We start from the raw sequence: 14744 nt of genomic DNA, 5'->3' as shown, positions 1-14744 counted from the left end.
CAGTGAAAAAGGTTACCTCAGATTACAACAGGATTTTGATTAGTTCGGTCAATGAGCTTTGAATGGCAAATGGAGTTTAATTTAGATAAATGCGAAGTGCTGCATTTTGGAAAGGCAAATCAGGTCAGGACTTAGACACTTAATCTAAGGTCCTGAGATTAGATTACTTACAGTGTGGAAACAGGCCCTTTGGACCAACAAGTACACACCGACCCGCCGAAGCGCAACCCACCCATACCCCTACATTTACCCCTTACCTAACACTACGGGCAATTTAGCATAGCCAATTCACCTGACCCACACATCTTTGGACTGTGGGAGGAAACCTGAACACCCGGAGGAAACCCACGCAGACACATGGAGAACGTGCAAACTCCACACAGTCAGTCACCTGAGTCGGGAATTGAACCCAGGTCTGAGGCGCTGTGAGGCAGCAGTGCTAACCACTGTGCCACCGTGCCATCCTGGGGAGTATTGCTGAACCAAGAGACCTTGGAGTACAAGTTCATAGTTCCTTGGAAGTAGAGTCGCAAGTAGAGAGGATAGTGAAGAAGGCATTCTGTATGCTTGCCTTTATCTGTCAGTGCATTGAGTATAGGAGTTGGAAGGTCATATTGCGGCGGTTCAGGGCATTGGTTAGGCCACTATTGGTGTACCGGGTGCAATTCTGGTCTCCCTCCAATAGTAAAGATGTTGTAAAACTCGGAAGGATTCAGAAAAGATTTACAAAGATGTTGCCTGGGTTGGAAGGTTTGAGCTTAATAGAAAGGCTGAATAGATTGGGGCTATTTTCCCTGGAGCTTCAGAGGCTGAGAGGTGACCTTGGAGACTTTTATCAAATCATAAGGGATAGGGTAGATGGACAAGGTAATTACCCCAGGTGAAGTCCAAAATTAGAGGGCATAGGTTTAAGGTGAGAGGGGAAGAAGTTAAAAGGGACTTGAGGAGCAACCTTTTCACACAGAGGGTGGGGTGGGTATGGAATCAGCTGCCAGTGTTGGAGACTGGTACATTGGAACACTTAAAAGCCATCTGGATGGGTCTCTGAATATGAAGGGTTTAGAGGGAGATGGGCCAAATGCTGACAAATGAGACCAGATTTATTTAGCATATCTGGTCAGCATGGACGTGTTGAACCGAAGAACCTGTTTCCATGTTGTACACCTCTATGACTCGAAGCGTCAAGTTTCATCAGGTTTTTTTCGCAGAATTTCTCACTATATCCTTTCAAACCCACGTAATTAACTTCCTATCCGTCTTGGACAATTCTACCCCCATATTACCATATGCCATTCCCTCAACAATTTGTCCCTGCCAAGAAATTGCAAAATTGACCAGCAATCTTGGCACTAATGCAGTCTTGAAAAGGGCACTGTGCACCTGGACAAGCACTGATAGCTCAGAGCTGCACTGCACTTGCCACAGACATGGCAGGCAAAGAAAATTTGATATCTGCTTTATGTGTGGGGACCTGGAGATCCTGCTAGACAGAGTGGTACAAAGAGAGGACCTTGCTTTTCTCCAAGAACCAGTTGTCAAGGCCATAACATCAAACCATGCCAGCCTAGTCCTAGATTGCCACCCAAATTGAAGCAATCTCAGCCAACTGGAGGAATGCCTACCACAGGACAAAGAAGGCTAATGTCATTCTCCACTCTTGCAGAAGTGCCATCACCTTCTCTCCAAAATCTCATACTCACTTTATCTCTAGTACTATAACTACCTCCCATCAAGGCTCAAGCTCTACCACTCACTTTATTTCCTGCGACTTGTTCCCCCACTCACTGTCACAGTTCCAACATTACTTACCCTGTATGCCCTCTGCCTATTTATTTGCTCAGTACACCTCTTCACCTGCACCAACAGCATTTAAGACACAATTTCCCTCAATCCAGTTGGAAAGAAGCCCTCATCAAAGAGTCAAGGCAAATGGTAGGCTGCCCAATTTAACCCCTCACTCCTCATGTGGAGGGAATCCGGATTCTAACCAGCCAACTGGCTGACTGAAAATGTCCAAGTTGCTGGATTGGTATCAGAGGCTGCCCTTTCATTACTGTGCTGGGACCCCGTGAACAAATCTATCTCCCTTAGCATGACTGAGGACAGCTGATAACCATGGCCAACTTCCCAACTTTGCGTCTGTGCTAAACAGCATGATAATACAGCAACATTATGAGCTTGGCTTTTCTGGTTGAGAGAACAAAGCATAAAAAGGCAAGGCAAGGCAGTGCAAGGCAGAAATACAGTATCCTCCAGCTGTTAAGTGCGAGTGACCGCTACAACAGTAAGTGTACAGTTAGGAAATGTATTCCAGTCCAGACCATGAACTGGGTGAATATCCCTGACCACAAAGTGCCCTTGCTGCGGCATTACAATGGCAGTTGCAGTTGTACCCCAGGGTGTCCACTGGAATGCAAAAGTGTGCTGTGAGTAGATCAAAGACTCTACTATTCAAGAAGAACGGATACTCAAAAAATACAGTCCGCAGATTCCTCAAGAACAAACCACGACAACCAGACCAACACAACCAGAAACCCTAACCAACTTACCATACATCAAAGAAGTTTCAGGAATGACAGCCAGACTACTAAGACCCCTCAGAATCCTAGAACTACACAAACGCACCAACTCTCTGAAACAAAAACTAACAAACTTAAAAGACCTAGTACAACCAATGGACAAAACCATCGTCATCTACAAAATTCCATGCAAGGACTGCCCCAAACACTATGTAGGACAAACAGGAAGAAAGTTAGCCACCAGGATACATGAACACCAGCTAGCCACAAAAAGACACGACCCTCTCTCCCTCATAGCCCTACACATGGATGAAAAAAAACCACCAATTTGACTGGGACAGCACATCTATCCTGGGACAGGCTAAGCAAAGACATGCCAGAGAATTCCTAGTGGCCTGGCACTCCAACCACAATGCCATAAACAAACACACAGATCTAGATACCATCTATCAACCCCTCAGAAAATGAATAGGAAATGACATCACCTCAAACCCCATCAGGACAAACATTTAAATAGAAAGCAGGAGACAACAGCTTCACTTCACTTGGAGGTCGCTACTGATGATGTTACCTAACCAGGTAATGAAACATCTGAATATCAAACCTACAGCTCAGCAAGCAAACCTGCACGCTAGATCAGAGATCTGCCATGTAAAATCATAGAGATGTACAACACATAAACAGTCCCTTCGGTCCAACCTGTCCATGCCGACCAGATATTCTAACCCAATCTCGTCCCATTTGCCAGCACTTGGTCCATATCCCTCCAAACCCTTCCTATTCATACACTCATGCAAATGTCTTTGAAATGCTGTAATTGTACCAGCCTCCACCTCTTCTTCTGGCAGCTCTTTCCATGCACCAGCCTCTGTGTGAAAATGTTGCCTCTGAGTTCCCTTTTATATCTTACCCCTCTCACCCTCAACCTATGCCCTCTTGTTTTGGACTCCCCCACCCCAGGGAAAAGACCTTGTTTATTTACCCTATCCATGCCTTTCATGCTTTTATAAACCTCTATAAGGTCACCCCTCAGCCTCTGACACTCCAGAGAAAACAGCCCTAGCCTATTCAGCCTCTCCCTATAGCTCAAACCATCCAGCACTGGCAACATTATTGTAAATCTTTTCTGAACCCTTTCAAGTTTTACAACATTCTTCCGATAGAAAGGAGACCAGAATTTCATGCAATAATCCAAAAGGGGCCTAACCAATGTCCTGTACAGCTCCCAACTCCTCTACTCAATGCTCTGGCCAATTAAAATAAGCATACCAAATGCCTTCTTCACTATCTTGCGACTCTGCTTTCAAGGAACTATGAACTTGCACTCCAAGATCTCTTGGTTCAGCAATACTCCCTCGGGCATTCCCATGAAGTGTATAAGCCCTGCTCTGATTTGCTTTTTCAAAATCCAACTCCTCGCATTTGTCTAAATTAAACTCCATCTACACTCCTCAGCCCATTGACCCATCTGATCAAGATCCTGTTGTATTCTGAGGTAACCTTCTTTGCTGTCCACTACATCTCCAATTTTGGTGTCATCTGCAAACTTACTAACTATACCTTCTATATTCACATTCAAATCATTTTTAAAAATGACAAAAAGCAGTGGACCCAGCACCAATCCTTGTGGCACTCTACTGGTTCCAGGCCTCCAACCTGAAAAGCAACCCACCACCAGAACCATCTGTCTTCTACCTTCGACCCAGTTCTGTATCCAAATGGCTAGCCCTCCCTGTATTCCGTGAGTGCTAATCTTGCTAACCAGTCTCCCATGAGGAACCTTGTTAAATGCTCTACTGAAGTCCATATAGATCACGTCTACCGCTCTGCCCTCATCAATCCTCTTTGACTTACCATGCACAAAGCCATGTTGACCATCCCTAATCAGTCCTTGGATTACCAAATGCATGTAAATTCTGTCCCCTAGGCTTCCCTCCAACCATCAACGTCAGACTCACCAGTCTATAGTTCCCTGGCCTTTCCTTACCATCTTTCTTAAATAGTGGCTCCAAGTCTTGCGGCACCTCACATGGCTATCAATGATATAAATATCTCAGCAAGGGGCCTAGCAATCACTTCCCTAGCTTCCCACAGAGTTCAAGGGTACACATGATCAGGTTCTGGGGATCTGTCCACTTTTATTCATTTGTGTGTTGTCAGAGATAGGCACAACAGATGCTATTGTCTGTGATGGAGCATCCCATGAGACACTGGTGCCTGCTTTCCAAGTTCTTTGAAGCAAACAGTGAGTCAAAGTCACCACCTCTGACTTCCGTAACTAGAATTCTCGATCTCTCCTTTCTTTGGCACATTTGATAAGATTGGAAGCTACACATCAGTGAGGCAAGACAAGCCATTAAAAAAGTATTTAACAAGCAATAATGTCCCTTGATAAGCAACTTGCTACTGTTCAGTAAGAATCTTGCTTCAAAACTCAACAGTTGCATAAAAGATACAGCAAGTTGTGCCCATTGCCAAGAAAAGTCTTGCCACCTCTCTCACAATTTTCTACAAATCAGCCACAGTCCACCATTGTCATTATGGCCCCTATAAAACTGCACCCCCGTTTCTAAATGGAACCCACATTCCACAATTTTCACAAATAAAATGAAGAGAGGTATCATCACTAACTTTATTGCATTATATGGTTATTTCCTGATACTCAATTCTTGTCAACTGAATAGTGGAAGAAACGCCTACCATCACTTCGTACTCTGGTCCCAACAAATTTTCCCATCTGGATTTCGATTCTTCTTTTGATGGAATAGGTTCGGATCCTAGAATTAAAATGAGTCACATTAATTTAGAATTATTATTTACATAAATGTTCCAAAACAAACCAATAAATTAATTCATTCAATTGTAATTGCCACAACTGATTAAAAATAGTATACTGGGAGCATTATATACCTGCACTTCACTCAATCAAAAAAAATGCCCATTTACTTCCTCCTTCATCATTATCCAAGGCCCTAGACGCTGCTTCCAGGTGAAGTAGCAGTTTATTTCTCCTTCAGTCAATCCACTTTATTCACTGTTCACAACATAGTCTACTCTACACTGGGGAGATGAAACACAGACTGGCTGACTGCTTTACAAAACACCTACATCTGTCCACAAAGATGACCAGGCTTGTGGGTGCCTGTCATTTCAACTCACCATCGTGTTTCCTGCTCAGCATTTCTGTCTCGAGCTTAGTGCAATGCTCCACCAAGGCTCGGTGCAAGTTAAAAATCGCACAACACCAGGTTATAGTCCAACAGGTTTAACAGCATCGCTCCGAAAGCGAGTGTGCTTCCAATTAAACCTGTTGGATGATAACCTGGAGTTGTGTGATTTTTAACTTTGTACACCTCAGTCCAACACCGGCATCTCCAAATCATCAGTGCAAGTTGGAAGAACAGCACCTCACTTTCCACTTGGGGACCCTGCAGCCGTCTGGACTTAATACTGAATTTAATAATTTCAGGGCCTGAGTACATTCTCCCATGTCCTTACCCCGGAACTCCCACACCAGGCATTGTTATCACATGGGCTGCTATTTCACTCAGAGCTTAAAATTGTGACAGAAATTACTGTAGTACACTCTCTTTATTTTTACCTCTTACTGAATTAGCTTTGAAAAAAAAATCAGAAGGAAGTAGGCTGAAATACCACACTCTCTTCCTCCCTCTACAAGGACTTCAGTGAGTCTCTCTCTCACTGCACCCCCCAGGTCATCTCCTCTGCACAGAAACTCTTCAGCCACCTATCACATCTCCATCGCCCCTCCCCCAAGTCCCTCCTCCCTACCTTTTATCTTAACCTGCCTGCCACCCTCTCCTCATTCCTGATGAAGGGCTTATGCCCGAAACGTCGAATTTCCTATTCCTTGGATGCTGCCTGACCTGCTGTGCTTTAACCAGCAACGCATTTTCAACTGAAATACCACACTATGTGAGTAACTCCAATGTCTTTTGAAATGGCCAGCAATTCCTGCAATTCCGTAAGAAAAGAGTAAGAAGATCGGTCTGCTATCCAAATTTGCTTTCAAAATAATCCATGTCAATCTCATGCCAATTTAACCCAGCAAAGAGCGCCAGACTGCCAGTGACTAGTCCACAAGGCTCTCTGCATGCTAAGCTAATCAGTCTTTCCTAAGAACTTGTGTAGTTGCTTGTGTGTGGTGAGGAATTATTTATTCCATAAATCGCTCAAAGGAGATTCATAAGTTGTCAGAGATGACTTGGGAAGTGACTGCAGTCCACTTTGTAAAACAGTATACAATGCTGCCACTGAATGCCAATGGTAAAGGCATGAATGGTCAAGATGGTGAATCAAGTGTCCAAAAGGCTGACTGTTTTTTTCTCATCACACTCGTTACCTGTATCTTGAAATGATGGAAAGCCTGTGGGGACTCAGGTGAGTTACTCATGACATAGAATCCTGTTTCTGATATTCCCTTACAGACACAGAAAAGAGCCACAGTGGTTTATTTAATGCGAATTGCTACTTTTAATGATTTGTGAGTCTATTCCCCTAAATTACTTAGCACCTCTATCCCATTTATTTGCAAAATGTACCACTTTAGTCTTATCCATAATGATACTAATTTAGCACTTGATTGCTCACTGATTACAATGATTCAGTTAAACATCCTTTATTCATTTTAATACCTTCAATCAAGAGTACTTTCCAACTATCAGCTCTTCACAAAATTATAGCCACAAACTTAATTATTTTGACCACATTTGATTTTGCAAACTGAATTGAAATTGTGCAGTTTCAGTGTGCAGTATATCTTATTTCATATGCTGCAGCTGTATCAAACAGCTACTTTTTTTCTCCACTTCAGACACCATTCACTCAGTTTTCTTTTGGAAAACAAGAGAACAAATCCCAAAATTCTTCGAGATAAAATCTAGATTATATATAAGGAAGAGAGGCTGCAAAAAATAACAAACTTGGAAATCTATCTTCACTTGACACATCATGAAGTGTGGGCTGAGTAATAAATAGTAGTCAGGAAACAAAGAGAGCTTTCCTCCTCTTCTTCACAAAAAAAATGGCATGAGTCTGCTAGTCCCATCTATGAGGATAGACATTCTGATAGTGCAGAGTCAAAACGTGTGGCTCCTAATAAAGGGCTGATGCCCAAAATATCGACTCTCCTGCTCCTCACATGCTGCCTGACCTGCTGTGCTTTTCCATCACTGGACTTTTTGACTCTGATCTTCAGCATATGCAGTCCTCACTTTCTCCTATTCTGATAGTGCAGTCTCCCATGTTCTTACCCAAACAACCACATACCCAGGCCTTGTCAACACATGGACTGCTACCACAACCAAGCCATTGTCATCCAATAATTGCCCCCATTTGAAATTCATGATTCTTCCAGGTAGACCAATTCCTTTGTCTGCTCAACAGTTGTTTTCTTTCTCTGGGCTCCATTTCCAGCTATTGTTGACTCCTCCCCATATCTTCAGCATATACACCAACTTTTCCTATCTACATTCAGTTCTGAAGGAGGGTCACTGGACCTGAAACATCCACTCTGTTTTCTCTCCACAGATGCTGCTCGACCTGCTGACTTTTTCCAACAATTTCTGTTCATGTTTCTGAGGGTGTAGTTCTCTGTCAATATTGTACTCCAACTTTCATTTAAATTTTGCACTTAGATCTAGGGAATGATGTAACACAAATATTACATAAACACACATACCATCAATTTGATGTTGTGGTTCCTGCATCTGTGCATTTCTCTGCTCTTCAACAGCAGAATGAATGCTACTTTCAGTGATTACTGCATTTGCCGCAGGAGTTATATTATCTGGTTCAGCTGTCAAATAAGGAAGAGAGTGCACTGTTAAAATGATGTACAATTAAAGCTCTTGCCTAATTAAAGACAGCATTACAAACCTCTCACCATTTGAGATTTATTAAGAACTTATTATTTTAAACCATCCTATATTAATAAGCATTCACTTTCTTCATTGTTGGAGTGAACAGGTCTCTTGTGAGTATAATTTCATGAAAATCCAAGTTTAATTGGAAGTAGTATACCATATTCTACAGAGCGTTTGGCATCATGTGGTAGAACTGTCAACTAAGTTCCTTTGGACAGTATGAAAGCTAGAACTGTGCAACTATGAGCACAGTTTGAAGTGAAATATCTCCATTACTTCAATTTCTGAAGCTTTCTAAATATGATTAAGTAGATTTTTGGTTTTTCTCCTCTTAACATTCTAAGAATTACAAACCCTTTATTTTTGCATTGTCAAGTTTCATTTTAATTCTATGCTTCACAGGTTCTCAGTAAACAAGATGACAAAATTATTTTTAAAATGTCTGTGAAGCTTTTTATTGGGAACTGTTTACTAACTGTTGATTTGTATTAAGTATGTAAGTTAGCTCGCTGAGCGTGAAGGTTCATCACCATACTAGAGAACATAATCAGTGAGAGTCATCAAACTGAGCTACAAATCTTCTCAAAAATCACTATTGATTTGAGTTTTTGGACTTACCAATTGTTAACATGCACAGTCTATTCCTGTTTGGTTTTGATTTGCTCCCTGTCTGACCCAAATGTTATATAAATCAGACATGAATGAGTATTAAGCTGTAAAATACAGTGCATCTAAGTATCACGTAAGTCAAACCATTGGAAAACAAGGAGGTATATGAGAGATACACTCAGAGACATTTCCCTAATACAGCATAGCCATATAAACAAATTAGAAAACTTGTGCTGGGAAAAGATAAAGGCCAAATTAATTAATTAGAGCAATCTTTTGGTAAACTATTCTGGAGGATAGCAGAAAAATAACAATATTGCCTCTTTTTAACTTAAACTATAAGAAAAGCAAATTTTTCTATGGTTTCATTACATATAATGCACAGCGCATTATTACTGAGGTTTCCAACAAGTTTGGTTGATATTTTTTGTTGAATAGAAAAGTGCTAACAATATTCTTCTATCAGGTGAATAATTATTTTTGACTAATTAGAAATGTAGTTCAAAGTCAGGTTGAAATTTCTTTTTAATTAAATCGACAACCAGAACAAAACATGATATTTTTGGAATTTTGTTAAATAGTTTTTTAAAAACAGGATGAAGGTACAATGTAAACAACCTTTTTCATAATGCCCGTGAGCACTATCCATCTTCCTTCTTGCTATTGTAAGGTTGACGGTTTTTCCAGTGTTTCGTAAAGCATCAATCCCTTCTTGATTTGTAAATTCCTGAATATTAACTCCATCAACCTTTAAAAATGATCAGCAAATGGTAACACATACAGTCAGTCCTCACTGAAATCAGGAGCTACGCTCCTGGAAATCATGACTTTCAATGAAATTATTTTAACTGAGTCAAATTTTCATAATGTATCCAAACCAAATAGTGTACTCAGGGTCAGTTTTGGCATTTCAGATCAGAAAAATACATTAAAGCATCATACTCTATAAATGGAAATACAATACATTGCAACAATATGAGATTGATAAATGAAAAAAAATTAAGATAAAATAAATTTATTTGTCTTAAAAATCTGGTAACTTTCTGTTTCTCTCCCACTCACGACCAATGCTGCTTTCTGAACTACCACTTGCCACCCATCCCTTCTCTTTACCATGTTGATCATTGCACATCTTCCTCTTACCATCCCTCTGGTTTACAACCTTACCTGCACTTTAAACTATTTTTTCACAGCCAACCATCAAACTTGCAGCTTGTCCCGCTCCCTAACCCATGATCCTATTCCTGATCCTCCAACTGTACCCTCTCCTACTCATGGTCCTCTTGCCCCTGTCCTCCAAGTTGTGGCCACTGTCGTGCCTTGACTCATCTTCTTGCTGAGCCTCCCATTTTCCAACTCTCCAACTTGCTGCTTCTCCCTCTCAGTGAGTAAGGGCTCTGGGGACTGTGCATCAAGGGACAGAAACACACTTTGACTTAATTATTGAAATCAAATCATTTAAGGAAAAAAGATGTCCATGTTATAATTAGCCTTGAGCATCAAGAAGAGAAAAATGGTTTGCACAGCGCTAGTAGACTTTATATAGGTGTCTCTGGAGGTAGCACTTTGACCCCAGGGCACGATTGCAGTAAGGAGTGGTAGAAATCTGTGCTGCTTTGATATGAAGTGAAAGCAAATACATTCCTGCTTTCCCTAACCATTGTATGCACATATTTACTTTCTAAAAATGATTGTAACAGCCCAGAAATCAAACTTTACATCTGAGCAGGAACTGAAATCTGGAATTATTTTGAATGGGAAAGGGAAATGTCTAGCGAAAGAGTCAGGATGAGGGTAGTTAATTGGGCAAAGGGATGGAACACATTTGGAGCAAGCCCCTTCAGTCTGCTCCATCCTTCGACAAAAACACACTGATCTCAATTCACCATAATCCCATACACCTGCCCCTGGTAGCCTGTCATCACCTTGTTCATCTATCAGATGGTTCGTTCAGAGTTGTTTTTGGCAGACCCCAGTAGGAACAGGGCGTTCTGGATTTGGTGATGTATAATGAGGCAGATGTGGTCAGGGCATTTAAGGCAAAGGAACTCATGGGGCTAAATGACCATAATATGATAGGATTCACCCTGCAGCTTGAGAGGGAGACGCTCGAGTGAGATGTAACTGTATGACAATTGAGTAAAGGTTGACCAAAGTTGATTGGAAGGGGAATCTGGCAGAAAGACAGGAGCTTTTCAAGTAATTCAGAGGACACAGCCGAAATTCGTCCCAAAGAAGAAGAAACATAAGGGGAGAACAAGGCAACCATAGCTAACAAGGGAAGTCAGGTACAGCATGAAAGCTAAAGAAAAAGCATACAATGTGGAGAGGATTAGTGAGAAGCCAGGGGATTGAAGCCTTTAAAAAACAGCAGAGGGATACTAAGAAAACAATAATAAACAAGATAAATATATGGGTAAACTAGTCAGCATCCACTCCCTCCACCACCGATGCTCAGTAGCAGCATATATATTATCTACAAGATGCACTGCAGAAATTCACCAAAGATCCGCAGATTGTGCCTTCCAAACCCAAGACTACTTTCGCCTAGAAGGACAAGGGTAGCAGTTATCTGGGAATACCACCAAGCGCAAATTCCCCTCAAAGCCATTAATCATCCTGTCTTGCAAATATATGCTGTCCCTTCACTGTTGCTGGGTCAAAATCCTACAATTCCCTCCCTGAGGACACTGGGGATCTACCAACAGTGCATGGACTGCAGTGGCTCAAGAAGGTAATTCACCACTACATTCTCAAATACAACTAGAGACAGGCAATAAATGCTGGTCAGCCAGCGACACCCACTTCCCACGAGTGAATTAAAAAAAATTATAAAAGATAATTGTAGGAATTTTTTTAGATGCATAAAAGGTAAAGAAAGGGAAGACATTCTTCAATCAAACGCCAAAGAAATTTAATGTGCCGATGAAGGAAAAAATAATAATGCAATAAGAAATAAAGGCAAATATAAGGAATTATAATAGAAGAGAAAACATCACTTACTGCAATGATCCTGTCACGAACTTGAATACGCCCACTCTGCTCTGCTGCACTGCCTGGTATTATACTTTTCACAAAAATACCAGAGGTATCTGTAAATTATAATATCAAATTATCTTGTTCAGTAGCTTCTCCAGTAAATCTGAGGTCATTAGCATCAGAATCTCAATTGTTCTTCAATTGGCAGCTGAATTCACCTGCCCTCAGCTCTGAAACTTCCTCCATAAAGATCTCCATTATACTATCCTCCCGTAAGATGGTACTTAAAATCTACCACTTTGACCAAGCTTTCCATTACTAAACCTAATATCATCCTGTGGGACTTGGAATTATAGTTTGCTTGAAAATAGTGACGTGAAGTATACCAAAATGTTTATCCTATTTAAGAGCTTTGTAAATCCAAAATGCTTTTGTTGTTGTGGTTCTGTTCGCCGAGCTGGAAGTTTTTGCTGCAAACATTTCGTTCCCTGGCTAGGGAACATCATCAGTGCTATTGGAGCCTCCTGTGAAGCTTTTGTTGTTATAATGTATCCAACAGACCAGCCCTAACATCACAATAACAGTGGCTATTTTACTTTGTAATTTAATCAACTGTTCAGATGTGTTCAGGACACATTGCAAAAACAGGTGGAACTTAAATGCAGGCCTTCTATCATAACAGGTCTGGATGGGTTGCTCTTTGGAGGGTCGGTGTGGACTTGTTGGGCTGAAGAGCCTGTTTCCACATTGTAGGGAATCTAATCTAATCTAATCAGACTGGTTCAAAAGGTCACCAGGACAAGAAACATATGCCCATAACTCTGCTGATTGGCAATTTGTTTGGCTGTTTGAAAATACTGTACCTTTCCCTTTTAGTTCTAAATGCCAAAGTTTGCAAATGAAAAGTGGCATCTGTTTTGTTCACTAAGAATTACTAAACCATGCATCTACTCATTTAAATAGATACCTCCAGGAAAGATCATATGGATATAATCCATATAACTTTCTCTACTCTCTCAAAAAACATGATTATATCCTTAAAACCTTAAAGAAAGTAGAGTTTATTAAATGCGAAAAATTTACCATAAAGCTGAAACATATTGGAGCCAACACTAGAAGCTTAAGCTTTTTTCAAACTGATGGCATCTTTGCACTTCCATCCAGGCATCCAAAGTGCTTTTCAAAGTGCTGAACAAAATTAACAAGGAGCATTCATTTCTATATTGTTGTCACCATGTTCCAAATTTCTTGGTTAAGGGAATTTTGTCATGTAAAAATCAAGAGCATTAATCTAATCTCTTGGATCTTTCACTTCGAACAGGATTCCAACAAACTCCAGCTGTTTAGAGTTGTTGAAGCTCAAGACGCCAAGAAATCCAAAACTTCTTCAACTCCACCTTGAACAAATGACTACTCCCTGTGGGAAACTGTAATCATTAGTTTCTGATAAGTCTGGGAAAGATCCATCTCACCCTGGCAATGCTTTTCTATAACCTCTACCATCAGGGAGAAAGTACAGAAGCCTGAACACATGCACTAGCCGGTTTCCTAACAGTTTCTATCCTACTGTTGTTAGAATATTGAATGGACTCTCAAAGTCTTAATATTCGCCTGTACCAGTGTTTTTGTTTTTGCCGCTGTTTACCTGTTACTTATCTATGCTACTTAACTGTGATCTGCCTGCAATGCTCGCAAGACAAAGCTTTTCACTGTGCCTCGGTACATATGACAATAAATTCAATTCAATTTTCAAGAAATATGGTACAATTTGTAAAAAAAAGGAAAGAGCATACTCTTCTCCAGCACTTTACACAACCTCAGGACTTGTAGCCAATGAAAGACAATCATCATTTTGAGGAAACACAAAACCCAGGCTGCCCACTGCAAGCTTCCACACACACCAATTAAATGAATTGCCTATTATTTTTGGCGCTAGTTGAGGGATAAATAGTAGATAAGACATCAAAAGTCCTGCTTATCTTCTAGAGGAAGAAGGTGGCATGTGTTGATGTCACTGGGCTTGCAATCCAGAGGCCTAGGCTAATGCATGGTTTGCAGGGAGGGGTTCAAATCACACACCAGCAACTGGCTGAAATCAAATTCAATTCATAAAATCTGTAAGTATAAGTCAATGTCAGTCTCAGTCTCAGGAATGACAACAATCATTTATTGTACCAGAATCCCAAAGGTCTACAAGTGATGTTTTAGAGAAAAGCATTTTACCATTCTCTCTTAGTGTGGCCAGCATGTGACTCCCGATTAATAGTAATGTGGCTGAGTCTTAACTGTCCTCCAAAATGATCTAAAAGTAATTCAAATCAGAGCCCAATTGGGGATGGGCAACAACTGTTGTCATTGTCAAAATTGTCTCACTTCCTGATTCCTGTCCAATATCTGCAAAGCACAAGTCAGGAATGTGACAGAATACTCCCCATTTGCCTGGATGAGTGCAGCTACAGCAACACTCAAAAAGCCTGACAACAGTTAGAAAAAATAGCCCAATAGAAGCCACCAAACTCTCAATAATTAATTTCCTCCACCATCAAATCACAGTAGCAGCATGTGTACCATCTAGAAGATGCACTGCAGAAATACACCAAAGTTTGTTGTACAGCACCTGCCATACCCATGACCACTACCATCCAGAAAAATTAATTCATAGGATATGGTTGCAATTTGCAAAGCCAGCATTTATTGCCCATCCCTAATTGTCCTTTAGAGGGTAGTGACTGCAAACTGGTCTGGGTCTCAA

At 40.9% G+C, this 14744-nt stretch overlaps 1 protein-coding gene across 2 annotated transcripts in view; it reads right to left on the bottom strand.

Annotated features, from left to right (window-relative positions):
• The window catches only part of patj (PATJ crumbs cell polarity complex component), a 384258-nt gene that overhangs the window by 335885 nt on the left and 33629 nt on the right, over positions 1 to 14744 (bottom strand). For both annotated transcript variants that reach the window (XM_060830432.1, XM_060830434.1), the window contains exons 10-13: positions 12017 to 12105; positions 9632 to 9761; positions 8221 to 8337; positions 5220 to 5296 (exon numbers count right to left, since the gene is read on the bottom strand). In XM_060830432.1, coding sequence (XP_060686415.1) covers positions 5220 to 5296; positions 8221 to 8337; positions 9632 to 9761; positions 12017 to 12105 — 413 coding nt within the window. The remainder of the gene's footprint in view (positions 1 to 5219; positions 5297 to 8220; positions 8338 to 9631; positions 9762 to 12016; positions 12106 to 14744) is intronic.

Source organism: Hemiscyllium ocellatum, chromosome 9, assembly GCF_020745735.1.
Source record: "Hemiscyllium ocellatum isolate sHemOce1 chromosome 9, sHemOce1.pat.X.cur, whole genome shotgun sequence".
In the NCBI taxonomy this organism is placed as follows: domain Eukaryota; kingdom Metazoa; phylum Chordata; class Chondrichthyes; order Orectolobiformes; family Hemiscylliidae; genus Hemiscyllium; species Hemiscyllium ocellatum.
The sequence above is the reverse complement of the archived record's forward strand: the minus strand, read 5'-3'. Positions and strand labels throughout refer to the sequence as shown.